At 39.5% G+C, this 22445-nt stretch overlaps 1 protein-coding gene across 3 annotated transcripts in view; it reads right to left on the bottom strand.

The window, feature by feature from the left end:
* SEMA3A (semaphorin 3A) overlaps nt 1–22445 on the bottom strand; it is a 464022-nt gene that overhangs the window by 44487 nt on the left and 397090 nt on the right. For all 3 annotated transcript variants that reach the window (XM_059725813.1, XM_059725814.1, XM_059725815.1), the window contains 3 exons: nt 3476–3618; nt 1342–1456; nt 1166–1235 (listed from right to left, as the gene is read on the bottom strand). In XM_059725813.1, the coding sequence (XP_059581796.1) occupies nt 1166–1235; nt 1342–1456; nt 3476–3618 (328 nt within the window). The remainder of the gene's footprint in view (nt 1–1165; nt 1236–1341; nt 1457–3475; nt 3619–22445) is intronic.

The following is a 22445-nucleotide window of genomic DNA, read 5'->3' as shown; positions in this document are numbered from 1 at the left end:
GAAATCCCCTACCCATTCCCTGGGAAAGTTCAGTTGAACTGATACAAATCTCTTAGATGTTTTCTAAACTGAATGGCTTGCTATTCTACAGCTGTTTATATAGGGTCAAAAACTCCACTGGAGTGAAGTTCAGTAGGGATAATCTTAGGGTAGGAAGTGTTTGCTATGAAAAAGAGACTCTTTATTGGAGACGGTGTTTTCAGACTTTCAGCTCTGGTTTTATAAAAGAACTACTTTAAAAAAGGAGGAAGGACAAAAAAAACAACTTAAAGCATCATTTCTATAATGTAATCTACTGGTGCATAGAAGAGAAGAAGAGATAACACACATGTTTCATAATAGTGGCCTTCATGTGAAAGGCTCTGTAACCCCTTCTTTGGTTTACAGAATGGTTTTCATATTCCTCCTGATTATTGGGTTGTTTTTGGACAATGTACACTGCAATTGCAAGGCTGTGGCTTTTTCCAGGTTTGTTGCAAGGACAGTAAATGCCATGTGAACCTTGATAACTCTTCTGTCTCATGTGATCATCAAAAAGTGATATCACAATGAAAATAATGTGCCAACTTTCCAGGCCATTGGTATCCATTCTCACAGAGGCATATTCAGCAATCTTTCCTCAGGCAACAGTGATATAAAATAAGGTAGTTGCACCAAGGATGTAGATGATAAAGGTAGGGGATGTTTGGAAATTATTACATTTTCCAAATGTCAACATGTGTTGCTGTTTTTAGCTTCTTACTAAATGGTCATTTCAAATTCAAATAACAATTCTAAATTATTCTGAATTTTGGTGACCATTTTCCCCTCTTTCTCCTCCCCAAAACTGGGGAGTGGGTTGCGGGCAAGGAGTTTGTATTATTTTACTAGGTCTACTCAGGAAGGACTTCAGCACTTTACCTTGATATTTAAAGCCAGTGCTATAACAGAAGTAGGCTGAGAAGCTGACACATTCTTTCAAACTGTGTGGCCACTTGCTTTAGGGCGATGATGTACATTGCTCATAAGAAAAGAAACTTAATTCATTACCTCTTACTTCCACTGACTCCTAGCAGTTCAAAGGTTAAGAAAATGCTGTGCTTCTTAAGAACATTTTAACAAAGGGAGCTCTTTAAAGCTACCAGCCACGCAGGTTCCCATACAAGTAAAATGATACATTCTGTACCTGGAAGTTGTAAACACGCCGTAGACTATTGGATTTTTAGGGTCCTTTGAGTTCATTAGAAACACATCCTCTGTAATAAAAACAACAAAAAAAAGAAAAACAGTAAGAACACGGTCATTTCAGTAGTGCAGCTACTAGATAATGGCTCTGTGATCAGAAGGATTTTAACTACTTACGGAGTTCGTCAAAATGAGTATCAATGCCATTCGGCCCTGGCACAGAGCAAATAAGGCGTGCTTTAAGGAAAGTTGTCCATTTATTAACAAGGCTTCTGTGTCCACCAAAGTCATTCTAATAGAGGAAATATTCTGCATTAGCTTTTGGAAATACCCCTGTTTTAAAAGTCAGTTGAATATCTTGGGGGGGGGACTAATGAGTAAGAATTTACTTAAATATCACATAATCAACTGTTTTATGCACGGTAAAGACACTTGTTTTATCAACACATAGATGCTTCAATTAACCGTAGTGAATGTATTTGATATCATTATGCATTTGATATCATTTGCAAAAATGATTCCTAAAACACCCTAACCGTGAAAGAGAGAGAGAGAAATCTGGACAGACTAATATTAGCGTACTTGATTTGGAGCTTTTGTTCTTCAGGTTTCCATGCAAGACTTCACCCTACCCAACATTAATATGGGTTAAACAGTTAATTATTCTTTACTTAAAATAAGCAAAGCAGACCCATATGTTTCAGTAGATCAAAGTAGAAGAGGTGGCAGGGTGGTGGCATAATTGCAGGGATGGGAAGAGCAGCAGACTAAAGACCCTGTGAAGGTGAGTGTATAATTTTTCAAACTCCAGGTTCTTGATTTTAAGGGATAATGACTTTGAACCAAAGAGTAATGTGAAACTCTTATCTTAAACATTGTGTTTACCAAGACTACCAATTTTCATGGATATCACTTAATTCATAAAAATCTTTTAAAAGGCTCTCAGAAAAAAAAAAAATGAATTTGACAGTAGGGATGAATGAACCCATTTGCAATCATTAAGAGCTTGCTGAATCCTTGCCCATTTCTTCAATTTAGCCTAAACAATTATTTGACTCTACCTTTAAGGCTAAGTGCAGACATTCAGGGAGGTAAGGGGGTGGTTGGATCAGGTTAAAAATGGTCACCTGAACCAACTTATTTCACCCAGATGCAGACCTTACACTGAGACCCGGTCTCAGTGATTGGAAATCAATCTAAATCCATAACTTTATAGAAGTTCTGCACAAATAGACTGGCCTAAAAATGACAGTACCAAGTCTAAAATAGACCTGGATTGATGCACACTCAAACTTAATCTAAGTTAGTTCACTGCATCAAACCTGTGCAGCCCCAGGGCTGGGAAAGCCCAGCTGCTGGCCCCAGCCTTGGGCTGCACTTTTCCTACTTGCCTTCTTGGCAACAGGCTATTTTTAGCCCCCTTGGCCCCTGCTCTCCCACCAAGAAACCAGCCTCACACTGAACTACCCATCCTGAAAGCCACTGTGGGTGCTTTCATCGGTGTTCACTGCTGCCAGTAGCCAAGGAAGTATCAGTGAAGGGATGAGGGGGGTAGGCTTGCTGGGAGAGGGGGTGGGGGGAGCACTAAAAACAGCCCCTAGTCCTCTTTCCAATGTCCCCTGTGAACCCTGTAACCCCCCTGATCTCACTAAACCCTAGGACCCCAGCAGCCCCCCACAGATGCTGCCTGCCTCCCCGCCCTTCCGATCCTCCCAGTCTGTCCTGCGGCTGCTGCCTATGCCCCTATCACTCCCATGGATCCTGCTTGCCTCCTCCTCATCCTCACGTGAACAACCCCGAATCCCGCCCCCACCTACCCCCAAGCCTACTTCCCTGCCCCCCAGCAGCAATTCCCCAGCCCCGCTCACTGGAACTTACCTTAGATTGGGTGGCCATTTTTAATGTGATTTAACCACCACCTAACCCCCCAAATGTCTGCACTTAGCCTAAGGGTTTTATCTTATATGGGAACTGCAATGTATCAAAATACGTAGGAAAATTCCTAAAGTTCTAGCCTATTTGGAAGCAGGAAGTGCCGTATTTCTTGCAGATACTTTTTTAGAAGTCAAGCAGTTCTGCTAATTTTGGGACAATGCATCATAAGCTTGTGCTGCTTCTCCAAACAGATCAGTATTCAACCCTTAACCTCTACTTGTCTCCTATGTTTATATGAAACGATGAAAGACCTCAGCTTCACTACACTGCCAGTACTAATACAGAATAATTTACCGAAAGAAAAAGCAGTTAGTTATACCACTCTCACAACGTAAAATAAGGGTATTCAATCTCACTCAATTTGTCATTATTTTACCTTACAGATCTGCCCAATTCTGGCATGGGTGGCTTTTCCAGAGTGCTCCCCATCAATTGCATTTTCCCGGAAAAAGAAATAGATTTTGTCATCTTCTGGGTTGTCACTCTCAGGTATTAAGTGGGCACTAATAAACCTGGGATCTGAAAAGAAAATGCCAGTGTACATGTCAGTACACAGTGAGTTAAATCTTTTGTCTTATTTATATGATTAGAAATCCATCACTGGTCTTACGTCCCATGAACCATTTTTTACATCAATTAAGCAACTAGAAATGTACTGTATTTTTAGACAGCCCCTCTCAGTAATACATGAGAGTTATTTACCTTCATCTCATATCTTGTAATTCTACTTTAGGAAGTAAATACAAATACTAAAAAAGAGAAAAAATGAAGGGAAAGAAAGAAAGAATTGGGAAAAAAAAAAAAAAACACAAGCTGCCAAGCCTCAAGCATTAATCTTTGATGCTCCTGCCCACCTCCATTTCCTCCTCCTCCCGCCCTCACCCCCCACTATAATAAGTGTTTGCTCTTTGAACCTACTTGCCTGGATAGGGCATATACCATACATGCTCACTTGCAGCTTATACCTCCAGTAAATAGCAGTGCTGGATATGGGTATTTCAGAAATTCAGCACAGCATATGGGGCAAAGTAATACACATGATAAAAGAAGCAAAAAACCACAATCAAAGATATTGGGAAATAGGGTCAGATCCTGCAAATAAATACAAGCAGTTCCCATTTGTGGATGATCTGGCCTTCTATTACATTTTAACTCAATTTTTCACCATCTTCAGGACAAAGGAGGCATGTCAAACAGAATTAGCACCCTGCTATTCTCCTTAAAGTGTTTTACATCCTGCTGGGATAACTGACTTTGAACTATAGTTAACTACCCACAGTCCTATTCTGATATGAAATTATAAGCTGTTTGGAGTATCAGGTATAACAGTGTCTTCTTAATGTACTAAGTATTATTATGTATTTTACATAATATTTTACATATATGTATATTACCATATAATCATAGTCATAATGAGTATGTATACACAGTGCATGGCAGTGCTGTGTAGCGATACCTCAATTAGTTCCCGCACTGTAGTGCACTCTCCCTGTGCCTGAAGAAGCACGCCTATGCCTGAAATCTTGCAGAGAACATTTTTTTCCAACTATTCAGTTGGTGTAATAAAAGATATCACATTAATAACTTTGTCTTGTTACCTGAACTAATTCTAGTATTGAAGAACATTATCTGGGTTAAGTAGCCCTACTGCTTGAGGCACAGCACTGCAATAATACTGTTATACCGCTTTGCAGTCTGAACTACTAACTTTGCCTGGTATCCGTGCTATGGAGACACAGCAGACCTAGCATGGATATCTCTACATCGCTTGGTATAGACCAGCTTGCTGATTCACCCTGGTCTGAGTAGTAAGTCTGTTGCTTTATCAAGGATGTTCCTAAAAGCAAGGATAGATTAAATATTATGCAGCAATTATGTGTATGAATAAGTGATGCATCTATATTTATGTATGCACACTCAGGCAGGGATGAACACATACAAACCAAGTATGTCAGCTATGGTGATAGCCACGTGATAAATTGTAGAACCAAGCATCTTGGACCATTTTATCTGCACTTGACTGAAAAATGCAGCCCTTCCAGGACTAATTCTAATATTCCAGATCATCGAGGAACTTTTAACAGGTATAATATATTTAAACACGCATATACACTACAAATGTGCTACTCTTCCCTTTTTCTCCCACTCCCCAAATTACAGTGGCCCAAGATCCAATATGGATATTATTCGGTCCCACACCAGTGGCATGTTTAAGATCAAGTATCCTATTTATGATCCACAAGGGCTTCAAATAGCAGCTTTATAGTATTAAGAATCAAGGGGAAACCATTTCTAACAGTCAGATGATTTGTTCTTACAGATTTGGCTGGCCATGAAATATTAAATTCCAAAATACATCAGTGTTTTATCATGCATCAAAAAACTAGCTTTGCCCTGGATTGTGCCACCCCCATGAGTAGGCCTGCTGAAGTCAGTGGTGCTGCTCATGTGAAAAAGGGTTACCTAAGGTGCTCCTTTTTAAATATTTATGAATTTCTGAATGTATTATAATTTTCTCTCTTCCTCCCTAGGGAGTCTGGCTTTACAGTAGGAAAACTTGACACAAACAGAATAAATAATTAAAAAAGAAAAAAAAATGTCTGTAGCACAGCTGTGCCCCATGGGTGGCTGTGATGCCCCCCTGGTGGCCAAACGGTTCCTGCCCTACTCTGTCTCTGAGGTATCCTCCTTTTTCTTTCACCTACCACACTCTGATGGTCTTAAGAGATGTAGAAAAGGAGACTGCTCATAGGTCTTAGAGCAAGCCTTGATCTATCTTCCTGCCAGCAGGTCCCACTCTCTTGGATCTGCTGCCCCCAAGCAATCCTTCCTGTTAGGTGGACCCTCCTGGCCCATATGTGCCCCAGGACAACCATTGCCTTACGGGTTATTCACTGCCACCCACCTTCACTACAGCTGTGCCCATGGCTGGCAGGTGTTGCCAATCGTTTTTTGGTGAGCCCCAGTCTCATTTCATGCTTCACCTCTCTGCCCTTCTCAGTCTCCACCCCTCTTGGGCTGCTGGGCCCCAGGCCCTAGTCTCTGCCCCTCTTGGGCTGCACTGCTGCTTGCACACTGCCCCCTGGTAGGCTCAAGCTTCATGTGCCTCTCTGGGACCTACTATCCTCCTCCCATAGTCCCACCCAGTCCACTGATCTCTGACTTTCCTAGGTTGTGGGTTGTGGGCTTAGTAAAGCATCCCTGCCACCATTTTGAAGCATGGGGATGCTAAATACACGAGGCACTGAGGCTGCTGGAGCATGCTAACTAGCATGCTAACTAGCATGGCTCCTGTAAACTCCGTTGAGTCTGCTCTGACACGCTATAATTACAGCGAGTTGGAGCAGATGTCTCGCACATCTACAGGCACCCTTAGGAAGTCAACAGAAAAATCTTGGTTAGGATAATGTAAGAGTACATCTAGTCGGTCAGAAGTGGAAATTAAATGATAATGTAGATTAAATGATAATGATCTGCAGGCTACTATGGATTATTATGACTGATTCAACTCTTCATATATAATTACTAGTTTTATATGACTAAAGATATGCCTACAATTACTAAGACATGTATAGATCTTTTATTATTGTGAACAGTCATAAAAACCCTGTGTACCATGTTCTTTTCCAGAAAGCAGTATTTTCATTGGCTATAAAGAGCAGAAGAAAGTTTTCAGTAAAAAGGATTGAAGATGTCCTTTTTGTTTAAATGGTTTTACATGGATTCGCTGTTTTCAAGAATCAAACAATCAATGTAGACATGTGTTTAAACAACAGCATCCATCAAAAGAACACGTATGAAGCATGTTTAAGCATGATCAAAGGGGCAATGGAACCACACTATAAACATGAACATCACTAATGACAATGAGAAACATTCCTCCGATGTGCTAGTCAATGCAAATATGCTAAATAGAGAAACTTTCATTTAAAAGTATCAAGACAAATCATTAAAGATGTACAGAACCTTTTGGCAATTTCCTTTTCTCAGTTCTTGTGAGACTGGACACCTTTTGCAAGCTTCACTTTTTGCATAACCCTTTGAGATTATCAGGTTTTTTTAGAAATGTCATTGCCAGTTGCCCATTAAATTGTCCTTCATGAGATAGCTGTCACTTTATGGAAAAGACACCTTGGTCCAGCTGCCTTTATGATTTATATTCTGTTGTTTGCTTAGTTAAGTAATGGAAACATGTTTTGCCTGTCTCAGCACTTCAGGTTCACGTAAAGCTAAGGGACAAAAAATCAATCTGCATTTTCTCTTCCACAAGCATAATTTATATACAAATAACAAAACAAGAGCAGCAAAAACTATAAAAGATAGCAAGATTGGATTCTGACTGAACCATATTAACATGTTAATGATGATATATAAAGTAGAAGGCACAGAAATTGCTTTAGTTGTCAAGACTCACTAACTAATTCAAAGAAATAGAAGTTAGGGTCATCCTTTCATCCTTTCAGAGAAGCAAAAGGGCAGCGCTCACAGAAGATTTTTTGTAAAGAGGTTGAATTGGATGCCCTTTTTACAGTATATTTATGGCCATAATGACAAATTTCCTCGGATCACAGCTAAAAGACTTACGCTACAGGGAAATGTTATGCTCTGTAAAGTTGCAGTTACTATAATTTAATGAAAATTACTGGAGGGTGACTAGAACCTCATAGAGAGGTAACCAGACTGGGAATCTTAAGTTAAAAATTTAGCAACAACAAAAATAGACAGCTATTCAGGCTTCAATACACGCAGTGCCTGCCTGTCCGCAGGGGCACGGCATATACCAGAAAGCAGGAACTGTCCTCAGAAAATCTGAATTGGAAATCATAGCCAGCTCTACTATTTACAGAGACTGATAGCCCCTGTCACCAGTGTGTGCAGCAAAGCTGTAAGTCCTTGCTGCTTTGCTAAGGTGACTGGAGGACAACGTTTTTAATACCTGATTACAAGAGAAGTAACTTGTCTTATGCTCTTACAACCGTACTTTACAAACCTGCCAAGCACTGACTGGTGTGCTTCTAAGTCTTTTAGACCAACACGGCTACAACCAACAACCTTTAAGTCTCCCTCACATTTTAATTAATTCTTTTTCAAACATTTCCTTTGCTAATAAGTCAAACAGACATTTTAGGTGGTGGGCTTTACTCTCACTTACAGTTAAACCCATTTACATCTCTCTGATAGCATAAATGACTAAAAGAGATGGTGACAATGGCTCCTGAAGAATACCTACTGCTATGGTAGTGTAAATTATGCCATCCTTGGCATTTATGCATATTTGTAGCTTCTCTCCAGGTCTTGTGCAAATATGCTAAGCAAGGATTTTCAGTTTTTGACTATTAGTATCACACATGGGCCATTTTTACTGTGAGAAACTTTAGAATAAAACAAAACCAAGCAAACTCTGCTAATCAAGCTTGGAGGCATATAGCTTGGGCAGGGACAAATACTGGGTGCCTGTTTCTGGTCGTTAACTTATCTGTGATGCACTGCATAAACACAACACTGACAAAGACAGTGTTAATGAGATAATAGATAACTGAATTAAAGAAGACACACTTGCAGAAAAAAAAAGTTTCCTTCAAAAAGGGTCTGGGAAAGCTTGGGGTGGGAAACTCCTGAGCTGGGGAGAAGCAGTTCAACTGAGAGAAGATTAGTATGGAGCTCTCTTTCATGTTCACCAAAAGAACAAAGTCCAAAGAGGTAACTTAATAGGCTGACATCCTGAAAAAGGAATAGGGAGGTAGAGGATGCAGCAAAACTTTAAATAGAAACTTGAACAGGAAGCTGCAGAACACGAAATCATTCACAGGCTGGGCTGCGTTAAGTGTAGACTAAATAGGAACTAGGATTTTTCCCCCATTATCTCGGTCAGTTTTTTGTGACCCCTTTGTTCCTATGGGTGTGTTACTTATTGGCCTCTCCTAGCACTATTCTCCCTCTTGTCTCTCTTCTCCCTGCCTTCCCTGTCTTTTGTATTCAGCCTCTCCATGTTATACACTGCTCTGCGCATGTCCTTTCACAGTATCTGATAATATGTGCTTAGCCTGATAAAAGCATATGCTACATATCTCTATGAATCTACTCTACCTTCTGCCTGAGCTGGAGGAGTTCAGGGAAGGACTAGAAATTCAAGCTGTGAACAGGCAGATGTTTAGCTAAGTTTTACTTGTTTGGGTTTTTGATTCAGACTGTTGGGGGTTTGAGGAAAAAGCCCTGAGTTGTGTTATTTTGGGAAGAATAGGAACCCAAGAGGAAAAGGAGATATGATATTTGGGACCAAAATTGTGCAGGAAATTATTTCATTTGGAAATTCAAGCACATACGGAACTTGTTAAGGTTTGGACTAAAAGGCTGAGTGATGAAGGAGATAGACCACTACAAAACCCGTAGAAGGAGTTACAATGGGATGAAAAAGTTTGTCACGATGACATACCCTATCACAAGGGCAGGTGGCACACTAGACTAATTCTACAGCACATTAACACAGCAGGCAACACTCATACTAATGAGGTATTGCTCAGTAAAATTAGTTTATTATGCATTAGTGTCCCAAAAAATTGTGTCGGCGCTAATGCGCAGTAGCGCCAATGACAGTGCATTGAGTTAGTACCTGGAATTACAGGTATTAAACTGAATGTGCCAGAATTACGGCACAGTAATGAACATGTAGACCTTGCAGTAGCATTGCCAGGCACTAACTGTGCAGAAACAGTACTGTGCAGTAGCATCGAAAAAAACCTGTGAGGAGACACTTATGCAAGTACTAAATGACTGCAGTAACAGCTGTGCAATCCACCACTTGTATAGACATGGCCACTGATGCATATATTACTCATGAATAAAATCTCCTGTGTAACTCAGCATCCTACCTGTCTACTGCAAGTTACACAATTACATCTGTCTGAGGGATCTAGTTTGGTTTTTTGTTATATGTCTATTACAGAGAAAATACAGGGTATTTTTTTTTCTCATTATAGTTATTTAAACCTCAATCCCAAATGAACCTATACAGGATTTTGAAGGCTCCAGCCTTACAGACAGATCCTACTGGTTTAAGTTTTCATGCTCATGCAAACAGAAACCTTAAAGGGGATTGTGATGGTTTGGCAGAGAGATGGCTGAACATTAACACAGATTAAAGATAAAAAATGCCATTTTTATTTTAATAACAGCATTCACAAAAGAAAAGAAAAGAAAAGAAAAGAAAAGAAAAGAAAAGAAAAGAAATATGGGTCTCAGTGCAGACAATGGAAAACTAGTAGGCCTTGTTCTTATTTGTTCAAACTGGTTCACCTAGATCTAAGGCAGTGCAGGAGTGAAGGGTATTCAATGTAACTTATTTGTAGGCCATGGATGGCAGATGCAATCGCTCTGAAGGAACCTGATTAGGACCCTGATGTATCAGCTACAGAAACACAGGAAAGCTGCTTTATCTGGTAGATGTGATCATATATCTCTCTATTGATCATCTACCCTGGGACAAAATAATTAATGAAAAGCAGCAAGCAACTTGTGTGGTAGCCCAGGGACAGTGTGGTAAGAAAACCTGCCTCTTCCCAGGCTTCCCTGCAGGCCTTCTAGAGGAACGATGGATCTGACTCTCACCAATACTAAATTCTGTTTTTACCACCCCGGCAGCATCAAATGCTCTTAAAGAGAGAACATGAATGTAGTTAAAGATGACTTGAGGGACGCTTTACACTCCCAGAATAGTGCCCACGAGCCTTAGGTATATAAGATGCTGGCCCAAATGTTCAGACACTACGACTATGAAGTCCTTCTTCATCCTCCCCTGGATAAGAGGCACTTCATCTGAACATTTCTTGCAAGACATATTTTAGTCCGCATATAGAGAAAAAAAAAGTTGATATGTGATATAATTATCAGTTTCGGAGGCCTTTTTTCTTTAAGAGATAACAATAGTTTTGATTCTCCATAATGACTAATTATATGGTAAAGAAAAGTGGATACAAAAGTTCAGTCAAATTATAGCATAATTCTCAAAGTAAATTAGATTTCTCACAAAACAGTGCTTATGATCTACCCAGCCTATTTAATTTGAAAGAGGTGATTATTATCTCCTTACAGAACAGCAACCAAAATTTAGATGAGATGTTATTAACACCTCTTTCCTGTAGCTGCTTGCATTTGGAGGTGTTGCATTTCTATCAACGCTGTGTTAATTTTAAGGTGAGATGGTTTCTCCTGAAAAACAACAGCTGGACAACTCAGAGGGCTCATGTCCTCCACAGAAAAGGTAGCACATAAGCAGTTTGAGCACAAACCTCTGATGAGGGGCAATTTCATTCCACACCTTCCAATCCCTTATTGGAGACTGGTAGCAATAGTGCCAGCTCTGAGCATCGATTGTAATCTATCACTCATCTGTCAAGATTTTCGTGATGTTGACACCTGTCAGCTAAAACACTGAGCAGCCTGTACATGGCTATTACTTAATAACAAAGCAGCATTTTTAGATCTTCAGAGCTCTGTACAAGCAACAAATAATCCAGTTTAACAACACCTTGTTAAGCATTGAAAAAAATATTATCTTGTTGCTCTAAATGCAGAAACTGAAGCACAGAGCCATCAAAGATAAAAGTGGATTCTGATACTGGGTGACGTGCTATTTGGTGTCCCCAAATTGACACACATTATTGGGCCTGACATAAGTGCTGGTCACTGAGAGCTGAAGCTGAACTCAGTGGAGATGCATGACACCTGCACAATTCAGGTCCATGTGGGGGCAAATTGGATCTTCAAAAACTGAGGCATCCAAAAATGAGAATGTGGAAAGGAGAGATCCTGGTTCTGTAGCCTCTGATCCTGGAGAAAAATAATCAAACTTTATGATTTAAGAAGAGGAGGGAACTCTGTATCAAATTCAAGTGACAGATAACGTTGGTCTCATCAGCATGTTTTGTTTGGTGAAAGTAAGTTCCCCAAATTTTCAAGAGAAAAGTGATACAGGTCAGCTGCCAAGAAGCTGTGATCAGAACAGCAGCCCCCACATATCTCATGAAATGCAGACATTTAAAAATCCCCACCCAATTTCACAAGGTTATTTTACTCCTTACTGCATTCCTCACTCATTTTTAGACACCTGCATGTACTTTTCTTGCATAAAGGACAATATGAAATTCAAGCCTCTGGGGTTTTAACTCATTTGTTTGCTATTTAAGTAAAATAATACATACCTAGCATACATTATAAGAGTGCTGATATTCATTAATGTCAGTGGCATGGATAAAAGATGCTATGATGATACGGAAAAAAATCATCAAGCCTATCAGCTCATTTCTTAGGAGCTACTGTCCACTCATGAAACAATGGTCATCAGCCTTGGCCAATATCAACGTAGTGATCCAGTAGACAATCACATAACTATTCCTTGATCTTTCCAACCTGTCTTGCAATTTAATTTCCTTGTCAAGTCCTTTAGATGTAGCCACAAGGCAGAGGTCACTTTGTCAGGCTATGGGAAATGGTTTTGTTATTATAATTAACTTTTACGGTGCATGTGAATGACTTGACACAAAATCCATTAAAACAAGATTAATAAATGATGACGGTAAAGACTGAAATAAGTACCAAGCGAATGACTGTTTCTAACTATTCTGTCAATTGAGTGAAATAACATAAAATCCAGCAAGGCTTTAAACAACAGTTGGTAAGCGGAAGGAAATATCCTCATTATTACTTTCAGTATTCAGTGTTATAACATCAATTATGACAACCTCATTTTGGTAGACATTGAGACATAATATGTGCTTCCAATTTAATCTATCATAGTCAACCTGAAGAATTAGCAGGATGTGTAACTAATCTGAAATATTTCCATAGGTTTATTATTGTTGTGATTTATTAACACTGTTCTTATAAAAATGGGCAAATGTTAATTGGCATAAAATGAAATTAGAACCGACTCATTAAGAGATAGACAAGACCTATCACATTATCTAGTCCCTCTCTCTGTCAACAGAAGATTGTTTCAATCAATTGTAATTTAAAGGTCAAATTCATCTCATTATATTAATGCAAAATATCAATTTTATACCAGCCTTGACCAGTATACCTGCTTAAAGTGCTCAGAAGTTTTTAGGTCATAATACTATTACTTCTGATTGTAAAAATCATTAAATCAGTGTTAAAACTCTGCCAAGCCAGGCCTCTCGTAGTCTGCTATCTGGTACCATGTAAACCAGAAAAGCCGGTTCTGTGGTCAGGTTGTCGGGGACTAAACTGCCGCCCCCATCTGGGCTAGCCTAGATGAGGAGGGTGTGTGAACACCCAGCAGGACTAAAAACAAGACTTATCAAAGGGCAGATGAGCTCCCTGCGAGCCAATGGCTATCCACACCGGGTAAGGAGATGGGCGCCATCAGGTCACTTTGCCTGAAGAATCACCAATGATGCACAACGTCTAAGATGCCCAAATGGTTGTAGCAGCCTCGGGAGTGACTTGACTTGACTTGACAGTGTTAAAAAAGGCAGCCTATCTATATTTTAATGTTATTTCTAAATATTAAGGTGGGGCCCTACAACCATTTATGAATACCTGACAGTCATAGACACTAAAATGTACAGAATTCTTTAGACAGTCAACAAGGGCTATATATAATAATAATGGTCTAAAAAAATGTAAGTGAAAACTCAGAAAATGTACTGGCAACAAAATGTAATAAAGCAGTCTCTTAAGAAAGACATCTACAGGCAGATTTTCAGTAAGTATGTGAACATGTCCAAGTGATACAACTTATATATCACAGATGGGGCTTCAGTAATGACCTTACACAGAGGCCAGTAGAAATCGTACAGATTCACTGATCCGCACTGCAGATCTCTTTTACATATTCTATCCTCATTCACAGCTCCCTCGTTGACCCCAATAGGAGCGCCATGCCCAAAAATAGTGCAGAATATGCAGTAGAGACCTGCAGTGCAGAGGAGTGAAGAGAGTTTAGCTCCGTGATCAGATCTTGCAGTACTGTCATCCATTCAGGAAACAGGCAGCACCAATGAAGACTGCTTTCTAAGTTCTGACCTTTCAAACTTACAGAAATATTTTCCCTTATCAAATAAAGATCAAAATAGTCTCCTTTTTTAGTGGGCCCATCACTACAATATATAGGTAATGTAAGCAAGTAAGTAAAGCATGAGACAGAGGGATTGTAATCCCTTTCTTTGTCATGATTTATATACCCTTACTTTTTGCTGCTGTGCGTGTGTTCTGTGTACTGGAAGCTGTGAAGAATCTAAATCACTGGTTATCACATAAATTATGAAAGATCTATAGTTATCCATCAATCAGACCCTGTTTTTCAGACCATCTGGAGTTGAAAACATTAAAACAAAACAAAAAAAACCTCCCTCTGTTCATATATATAATCATACCATATATAATTTGTACAGAGGCTTTACTGAATATTTTGAGGCCTTGACAGCAAACCCATAAGCATCGTTTTAAACATTTGACCAGCTATGCTGCTAATCTCTGATGACTGTGCATTTCCCCTGTGCTTGCAGATCTCATTTCAATCATTTAAATTCATTTTAAAAGAACTTTGCTTGTCCGCTTCACAATACATTGCATCTGCCTACCCCACAAATCCTCTTTTTACAATTATCTTTAAAAGTTTACGATTTCCTGTCTCGTACTTCATAAAACCCAATCCCCTTTTTCATCTCTTTTATTCCTAGTATTTTTCTTCCTTGCTTAAAACACTTCTGGGAAACTTCTACTCTCCCACTCCTATCAAAAAACATTCTTTAAATATTCACAACCCATGTTAGCTCCAGTAAATGTCTCTTGTAATTCCAGGGCTCAGTATTCCCCAGCTACTTTGCTATAGCTTTCTTGAAAATTCTATTGTTTTAGTAGCTTGGTTGAAAATATAAATTTTGTTTGCATTAGAAGTTCACTGCTCACAATCACACGCATGTTCACAAACAGGCCAAGTGCTGATCCTATCGAAATCCATGGGACTTTTGCCATTGACTACACTGAGATGTGTTCATTTTAAAACAAAACCCGCAAACATATATGCATTCACATTTACAATGAGGCCTGTATAACTGCTGGTATAAAGTATTACTTATTTTAATAGAACTTCTGCTGCTTAGGTAAATTATTTGTTTTTTAATTATTTAAAAAAAAACAACAAAAAACAGTCCAGTTCAAACCATAGCTTCCATCCTAGTTATATGAAACAAAATGACCAAAAAGAAATACAATTCTTTATTTATGACTACATATTTATAATACCATCTTCTCCATAACTCAGAAATCTAACAGAAACATACACAACTTTTTTCTTTTAACCGCCATAGGAAAAGAAAATATTTTTGCTTTTGCTTATTATTATTATTATTTGCATGATGGTAGGATAACTAGGATCCTGTTATGCTAGGCAATGTCCAAGAACAGAGCTATATTTTAGGACACCCTCATAAAACAAACGATTCCTCCCCCTCTGCCACTTTATCAGTCATCACCTCCCTATGCATAAAACATCCATCATCCTACCACTTGCTATCCAGGCCTGAAAACAGAGATACTTCTGGTACAGGAAGAAGACAGCCGAGTGCAGTCTCCTCTGGGACACTGCCAGTGAAATAGAGGGTAACGAAGCTCCAAAAAAACCTGGATAAACCTGGCAGCTCAATTTTTGTGTCTGTCCACACTTTTCAGAACTTCAATAGCCTTTTAGGTGGTGACATAAAATATACACGTCACAGCAGGTAAAGTCATTCTTTGAGGTATACCAATGGAAACAAAGCTCTGCATGAAGGGGTTTGAAAAAAACGATTTTGTTCCTGACTTTCCTTAATAGAAGGATCATTAAACCATGCAGTGTCACATTATATGACACAATAATTGTTTACTGATTAGTAACTGCTGAGCAAGCAATGAATGGAGCAAAACCTCAGTGCGTCTTAAACACTGCCCTAACAATATAATTAGATGGGAGTTTTTATTATATAGTATAACAGTACTCTTATATCACTCTGGGTAAACACCTCAATTTATGGGCATGTATTGACATGCTAGGGATCTCCAACCATACTAGGTAGCTCCACGATGAAACATGGAACACCAGCTCCATGTACAAAGGGATCCTGAAAAAAATGAAATGTAGCCTCCGTTTGACAAATATACAGCTCCAATCTTTAGTAAGCTCATTGTCTTAAGTGAACATATTGGTGTGTCCCAGTGTCACTTCAATGGCAGCTATGTTAAATTTAGGGCATTTGAAGGCTAAGTGCAGACAGTCACAAAACCTGAAGTTGAATCAATTCAATCTTTGCAGGTTAGCTTCAATTGTGAAGACTGAACTGATAAGCAAGTGAAGAGACATTCACTTTTGATTCCAGAAATGCAGCCATGTGCCTGCAGTGGCCCAGGCCAGAAGCTAGGAGGTGCTAGAGCACACCTCTCTGCTGGGCTGGAGCAGGCAGATTGGGCCAAAACTAGCTTGCCCACCCTGTGAGGGGAGGTTTGTAGGGGAGGTGCAAAGCATCCTGGGATGCTGGGGGACTGTAAATTAACTTGAATCTGGAGGGGATCTGGGACAGAAATTCAATAACCTTATTTAACTGAAATCAATTACGTCTGATGCTGCATCCATCCAGGTTTATCTTAAACTGCATTCAAAATGGCCAAAACCCATTTATGTGCACAGGATTTCTGTTGTGTTACAGATTTGAACCAGTTTCCAATCACTTATACTGGTTTATGTATAATTTCTGTCCCTAGCCAAAGTGGGTGTGCAGTGCTTTATTAGCAGGGTCTGGAGGTAGTATGGACTTGTCTTAACTTTGTGTGCATGCATGTGTGTGTGTGTGTGTGTGTGTGTGTGGTGTATACCTAATCTAAGAACCAATTCCTTCACTGGTGTAAACTGATGTAGCCCACTGAAGTTGTTTTATATCACTTAAGGACCATTCTCTGTCTCTATACACTGATTACACCATAGTCTGTTTGTATTAGGGTCAGTGTAACTCACCTTTTCAGTGGTCTATAACTTGCAAGATATGAGGAAACACAGCTAAGATGTTGTTTCTACTAAAATAAAAGCATTTGGGCATTTTTATAAAGTAAAAACAAAACAAAAAACCCCACAAAAATATAGGGGCCGGCAACTTTGGAATTTATAGTAGACTTCTATATACCTAAAACAAAATATTGCAAATTCTTAGATCAGAGCGTGCAATAGAATCTTTTAATAACACAGAAAATTGAAGAATCTTGGATAAAAATCGATTATATAAAATAATTTTCACTGAATCATCATATTTTTGTGGAAGAATGTATCTGCTCTCTCTCCTCTAAATAATTAATTATTGGATTAAATAGCCAACCTAAGGAAAAAAAACTGCAGGCCAGCAGCTAAGCAAATAATGCGTGTTAGATCACTCTCTCTCCTTACAGCAAGCCAAAATGAGTACTGAGAATAGTTTCAAACAGTAAGAAAATGTGCCCATGTGCCTACCTCTAGGTGGATAATTTAAAGCTTTTATTGTAGCAGCATCAGTGGAAATGTAGCAAAGCGGGATATATGCAAGACTGACAAACCTCAAAGGCATCATCTGGGGATCCATCTATCTAATTTTTTTCTGTCTTCCTTCCTCATAGATTCTGAGTATTGTGAGTGTGTGAACAAGACATGCGGCGGGAGGGAATAATGGGGGCAAGGGGTTTTTATCTCAATGATACTCAATGTGCTTACAAGCATAAAAGTATATAAAATATGAAATATGTTATAGAATATGTAAAAGTATAAGCTTATAAATATCAGAGCTACAAACTTAGCCTTGGATCTGAAGGTCAAGCTGGATTCTCTCATCTTGTTTATCATTACCAGCAATAAAGGCTTTGCAGGTCAAAATCAGGGCTTTGGTATTACCTGCACAGATCCCTTGTCTTCAGCAGGTTTGTGCAGTAGTTGGGACTTCAGAATAAAAATAGCTGAAGATGCTTCAGGGGCTCTAGAGCAGAATCTCTCTTGCCTGCACTAATAGAGCAAAAAAGACCTAAAACCCTATTTTTGTTAATAAAAGCTTCAGATGCATTTCTGAATACATATTGCGAGCTGATCTGTCAAGTAATAATGCACCCTGAGGGTTTTCTATAGTTATTCATATGTGTATTGAACATTTTTAGATATTTTCCCTTCTATCTCCCTAATTGTTAGCATTAGGATGTGTATGCAAATGATGTCATTTTACTACTGAAAGAATTTCAGGGTTTAACATCTGACACACTTTTAGGGCACATCTACACATGAAATGAATGCAAGGCAATGCATTCTGGCACACATTGCACACATTGCACCACGTTTACACATGTGCCCAGGACCACAGCATGTTGAGCTGAGTTGGAGCAGCCCCAGCTGGCAGGGGACCCAGAGGGTCTGCCTGCCAGCCCAGGGATGCTCCGACCTGTCTCGATGTACTGTGGAAAGGCTGGCAGGGATATGAGGATGCTCCCATGTGGGGCTAGCTGGAAGGCAGCTCCTGCACTGAAGCACCCACATATCCCAAACAGCCCATCAGTGTCTATATGCATATACAAGTTGTGCACTAAAGAATGCCACCATAAGATAGTACTTGTATTTACAACTACTAGCATATAGTACAGTTAATTAGTTTACTGAGGCTGAATGGGCCAAACATGTAAACACTGAGATGTTATTGTGGAGCTAATTAGGCAGCTCTGCAGTAGATGTCTCGTGTAGGTGTGCCCTTAGTATTTAAACATAGTTAAAGAACAAGACCAACAAGTGATTACTTTTTAAACTATTGGGTTGAATGAAGGCAAAAAATTGATGTTGCAACTACACTGCCATACCTCCAAGGCATGCTGTGATGAGTTAGGGTGAATCCTGACTCTTTAAAATCAACTGTCGTAACTCCCCTGAATTCAATAGAAGCAGGATCAGAGCCCAGTATTAACTGAAATGATCTGCTGCTGTGGCTTTTAAATCACGCTCTTAATATTATTTTAATGTGTTTGCTATGGTTTAAATACTTAGATGTTTATACTCTTGTAAAAATAGGATTTTAGTACAAGAGACTGTTTAAGCAATCTTGTACCAGCCATCAGTTTGATATCAGCCATGACATTATTTAATTTTCAGAATCACAAAGGTTAAAGCTCACTGAACTATAAACAGTTGGAAACATGGAGTGTAATCCCAAGGCACAGCTCTGCACAAGCTGTAATTTAAATCATATTGCATGCTAAGCTGAAAAGGCAGGACGGGTCCCAAAGGGCATGAATAAATCTGCAGTCACTGATTTGCCACACACATTTGTGTTAGGATTCTGTAACTGTGCAAATGTGATGTCTTTCTTTAGTGCAGAGGACCTGTCATCTACCAAGATTTGTAATTAAATAACCCAAGGAACAAAAGCAATTACTTGGCTTTACAAGTGTTCAGACTGGAATTTGCAAAAAAATGAGGAGAGACAGGGGAAGCGGTGGAGACAGAGCGAGAGAGGAAGAGACCTTGTATCTAGAGGATGATATCACTAGGTTTAGTGCTAATTGGGTTTTTATGTTTGGAGTAAGTCTGGAAAATACAATGATTTACTTTTTCACACATAATTATTTCAGTGCAAATTCCAATCTGGTTCTGATATTTGTGCATGTAAATAGCCAATTACTTTTCTAAACTGCAATCTGTCGCATTGAATTCCTAATTTGACCATTCGTTTGTAACAACTGCATGCTTTTTGGTACAAGTAGTTTAACCATCCGGTTATGTTTACATCTGGGGTTTTGGTTCGGTCAATTATAGGTAACAAGCCACAAAAGTTGAGTCAGGACAAAAACTTTCCAAAATTTGGCAGGTGCTCTGAGTCAGGCCAACTGGGCTCCCACATAAATCATTCTACAAAAGTGGTTCAAGACAGTACAATGCCCAGAAGATAGTACTCTCTTTTATATAAGATGGTTCTGTTTTCCTTTTTTTATTCTGTATATGTTTAACATGTTTAAAAGGTTTGCCAAGGGGGTTATTTGATCTAAGTCAAAATTTATAAGGATGTTCAACAGGCATGTAATGGGGTGACAGAAATAATAATGAACCCCATAAAAATGTAGCTAAAGTGCAGAGTCATATGGTAAGACAGCCAGCTATCAATTTCTGACAGGAAATTAATCACTTTGATAATGTATTTATAATACAGTATGTTGTTACTGATATGGACCAAGTTCTTTAGCTGGAGAAAATCCTCATAATTCCCCTGATTTCAATGGAGTTATGCTGATACATACCAGCTGAGGTCCTGCTCCATGACATCTTTTGGCAACAGCAGGGTGGCAGGCTTCTTGTGTTTCTAACAAATTTTTGCTACTCCATTTATTTAATCTAGGTATATTCTAATGGCTGCCTTATGAAATACCCCTAATATTACTTAAGACAAGGCTCTGATACTTGATCTTAGCCCACATGAGGCCAAGAAGCAATTATCTGCACTCAGACCCAAACTGTGGTAAGGCTGCATCCAAGGCTGGTATTGATCCATTTTAGAGAGAAGGACATTCAAAAGGGTGGATCTAAAACCTCCACAAAATTGAGAAGTGCTGGGAGGCAGGATTAGGATTCTGCTATCTCTCTCTAGTATTCTCCATAGTCACATTCTCTGGTGTTTCATATAACTGCATAAAAGCTACTTCTAATAAAAAAAAAACCTCTCCTAATTTCCTCCTGTAATGGAGACTAAAACAGACTTGGTGACTTCGTGTCCACTGCTGTGAATGTCATTACAATCAATGCAACTTGCATAGCACCATCCAGCTTTGTGTGGCTGAAACCCTCTAATTCTCCATTCCCCTGCGGCCAGCATGCTCTAGTCACATCACACTTAACCTTTGCCTTGGCTTCTCAAAAAAGAATTTGTTTCACTCTATTCACAGCTTCAACAGTTTGGCAAACCACACTCAAGTGCCGCACTGGGCCTTTATATTGAACACACTAATCTGATTGTTTTTCCACTCTACAAACTTTGGGTCAACAATCAAGCTGCTGCCAGAAACTAATTAATTCACAAACAGGCCCTATTTTCACAGAGGGAGAGCTTTTGAGAGCTATGTCAGCAGAGCCGGTCACACCATAGTGACATGCATTGTCATGGCATCCACTTTTCTGGGTAATTCTCCTCACTAATTTTTCACCACACACATGAACTCAAATTACCCAGTCAACAGTAAATCTCTATTGAATGCCCACCAGACTCTGAACGTGGTGGCCTGAGAAGAGGAAATTGGTATTGACAGGGTCAGCAGTAATTAAACTGATGGCTGGAGGAGAATTGGGAAAAAAATAGGAATATAAATAAAAAACGTAAATTCAGATGCTTGTCATACTCCATATGACAGACCCAATCTTGCTCCATTAAGTCAATTACAGGTCCACTGGGAATGGACCGTGGCCTAAACTTTCTTGTAATCATTGGTTAGTCGTCTTTATTAACCACAGTTTTAACACTCTCCAAGTAAAGAGCCAAAGTCAGACATCCTTACTCAGGTAGAAGGGCAATATAAATAGGACTGCATTTGCCTCTCTTGATGCTGAAATCAATGAAAGAACCTGTAGATAATGGTATTACTTAGATTGAGAAAGATCATAGCTAACTAACTTACTCTTATTTCATTACCATTACACAAGGGGTACAGATTTTGTAGTTTGCTAAACTTCTTGGCTTCCTGGTTTTACAAGGCCAACCAGGGTGACCAACTACCTAAATGCATGTTTCTTCTCAACAGGTGATTTAATTATTTGCAAAAAATCAAATCACATAAAAATCTTACAGTAAAGTTATCACCTACTCTATTTAAATCACTGTGAAGGTAATGGCATCAGGACCCAGGGAGTCAGCCTGACAGCCCAGGTCCACTCAGTAGTATTAGGCCACTGTGCAGTAGTGTCATGAAAAAGGCATTCATGAAAGCTACTGTGCGGTAACTTGGGTTACTGAGCAGTCATTTAGTACTTGTTTAAAACAACTGTGCACTCAGTGTCTCATGTAGATGTAGCTAGTGTGCACCCAGGACAGCAGCAATTTGAGCCAGGGCAGAGCAGGTTATGCCAGGGTGGCTCCTGCTCTGCTCTGCTCTGCCCCAGGCTCCAGGTGGTGGCAGTGGGTGGCATTGGGGATGGCTGGAGCACAAGTGTGCTGATAGTGTAGAGCCGTGTGACTAGGCAGCAGGCAGGAGTCTGGCTCCTTGCTGCCTGGGCTGACCAGGCACAATTTAGGCCAGTGGTCAGTGTCTACATGTGTGTTTAATCGTAGTTAATTATTCTACATTAAGACAGTATTGCCCCCAACAGTACTACCTTC

The sequence above is a fragment of the Alligator mississippiensis genome, chromosome 4 (assembly GCF_030867095.1).
Source record: "Alligator mississippiensis isolate rAllMis1 chromosome 4, rAllMis1, whole genome shotgun sequence".
NCBI lineage: Eukaryota > Metazoa > Chordata > Crocodylia > Alligatoridae > Alligator > Alligator mississippiensis.
Note: the sequence above shows the minus strand (reverse complement) of the source record. Positions and strands in the feature narration are given on the sequence as shown.